The 2,366-nt window shown below is 35.2% G+C and overlaps 1 protein-coding gene across 1 annotated transcript; it reads left to right on the forward strand.

Annotated features, from left to right (window-relative positions):
- Positions 1-1,617: 1,617 nt before the first annotated feature.
- On the forward strand, positions 1,618-1,974 carry LOC134371698 (large ribosomal subunit protein mL42-like). The gene has a single exon (XM_063088540.1). The coding sequence runs from the start codon at positions 1,618-1,620 to the stop codon at positions 1,972-1,974; it is 357 nt and encodes a 118-aa protein (XP_062944610.1).
- Positions 1,975-2,366: the final 392 nt, after the last annotated feature.

A 2,366-nucleotide genomic window follows, 5' to 3' on the forward strand; every position in this document is an offset into this window, starting at 1 on the left:
AACTGAATCTTTATTTCTATAGAAATTCTCAAATATTAAGCCACCTTCACATATTTCAATTATAATTCATTTCATTGAAATTATGTTTATATATTTATGACAGAAACGTTCTATGAAAAGCAAAGGTCACTTAAGTTGGAAGTTATTTATTAAGCAAGTCAATTGTTAAAGATTATACTTTGGTCAAAATTACATATCCTGGTCTGGTAAAAAAAAGTGTTGTAAAAAAAATCTTGTATTTTTAAAAAGACACAAATGTAATAATTCTCCCTGTTCAATTTGCATTTTGTTTAACAAATATCAAGAGTGTGAAGTGTAAAGGAAAGAACTTTCACTGTTAGTGACATGAGATATGAGTATGCAGTCCAGAGTCATCTGGACAACTTGACAGGGCCCAGTCTACCAAAGTCCTGTGTACCAGCATGGCACAAGATGTATGTTTCTAAAGAGATTAAGCTTCTACCCTGAATCAGATCCAAAGGTTGGGGCATACCCTCCAAATATCCTCAACTTCTTTCAATCACTGACCCCAGGGCCCACATCTGTGGGTTTATTGAAAACTGTCCTATGCTTTCAGCCTATGCCATCTTTAGGGGCATGAGTCTCATGTGTTTACCACCTACTGTGTAAAGAAGCAGCTTTAAGTTTAAAGAAAAATTACTTTGGGGCAACAAATGCTACTATTTGTGGAACGAATCATTGTTCACCCCATCTGCACTTGGGATGATCTTTTAAACTTTGATCTTATCTCTCCTCTGGAATTTATCTTTCCAAACTTGGGCTCTTAGCCCTTCTAATGCCTGCTTCTTAGTGGCGTAGTTAGAATGTACCGTAAAAGTCATTTTATTTGTTCGTTTATTTGTTCATGTGTTATTCACGGGTTGGTCTCATCTCCTCCAAGTCTTTACTCAAATGCTAACTTCTCATTATGGTCTACCCTGACTACTCTATTTAAAATGGAAACACCCATATACCTGCACCCCTTATGCTTCTTACCCTGCTCCATTTTTCCATGTTACTTGGCACCTTCTAACAAAATACAAACTTTTCTTAGTTATTATGTATATTCTTTATTGTACATCTCCCCCACCCCCAACTAGAATGTAAGCTGCATTTTGTCTATTTAATTTGCTGTTTTCCCAAGACTCTAGAATAGTGCCTGGGGCAGAGTAGGATCATGACAGTCAGATAAGATAAGGCCTGTCCATAGCCTGGTGTAGGCAGCAGTTGGTACAAAGTTCATGATGAACTAATTTTAGTCCCCTTCTTCCTCTTAAATGCCCATCAACAAGAGAACATAAATTATGACATAAAATGGAATGTTATAGATCATTAAAATGGTAATTACAAAAAATTATAGCAGTATGAAAAACAGTTTAATGTTAAGTGAAAAAAGACAGACTACAAAATTGTCTATAATTACAACTGGGTAAAAATAATCCAAAATCTATTCAAAAATTAGAAGACAAGATGGTGGGTTCATGGTAAGGAGCTGATAAGCAGGGATAAAAACTGGTGTGCCTAGAAGCAGATTTTAAAAGCAGTTTCTCCTCAAAACATCTTTTTTCATACTGCCTGATAAGCATTTTAATACATCATGGCAGTAGCAGCAGTAACATGGGTGATATCAAAGAAACTATCTTGAAACACTTATTTCCAATCCAAAATGGAGCTTTATATTGTGTTTGTCATAAACCTACACAATCTTCTCTTCCAGATGGCTATAATTGCAAAGAACTTACTTTGACAGCTGATGGCAGGATGATAGCATGCTACCACCCTTCTATGGACATTTCACATGAACATACAAAACCTCTCCCTGAACCAAATCCTGCACAAAATAACGAAGAAACACTTAATCAAGTGCTGAAAACCAGATTGGAAGAAAAGGGTGAACACCCTGAGCGAGGACCCACGATAAAACAACTTAGCAAAATGCTCTTTAGTACTAAGCACCATCAATATCCTTGTTGACGGTATCACAGACGTTGTAATAAACTGTATCCTCCAAAAGACAGATGACAATAAGGTTCTCAGGGGAATTAAGGAGAAATGTTATCCTGTGTCTCATTTGCCATTTGAAAAAATGCAATCTGGTGTGTTCACGAATATGTTATATGGTAAAATAATAATAATAAAATGTCTTTTCATATTAAAAAAAACCCCAAAATCTATTCAAAAATTAAATCTATTCCTAAAAGGGGCTTGTGTGGTGGGAATGAGGATTAATTTACCTAAAAATGCTCCTTTGATTTTTGTAATTCTTTTTTTCACTTTTTATTTCGGTACAATTTTAAACTTACAGAATAGCTGTACACTACAAGGAATTTCCAAATACCTTTTACCCAGATTCACCAATGTTACTG

This window comes from Cynocephalus volans, chromosome 3 (genome assembly GCF_027409185.1).
Source record: "Cynocephalus volans isolate mCynVol1 chromosome 3, mCynVol1.pri, whole genome shotgun sequence".
Lineage (NCBI taxonomy): Eukaryota > Metazoa > Chordata > Mammalia > Dermoptera > Cynocephalidae > Cynocephalus > Cynocephalus volans.

Bases quoted from the DNA above. Each gene is read 5' to 3' on its own strand.
- LOC134371698 (XM_063088540.1), top strand. From the start codon at position 1,618: ATGGGTGATATCAAAGAAACTATCTTGAAACACTTATTTCCAATCCAA.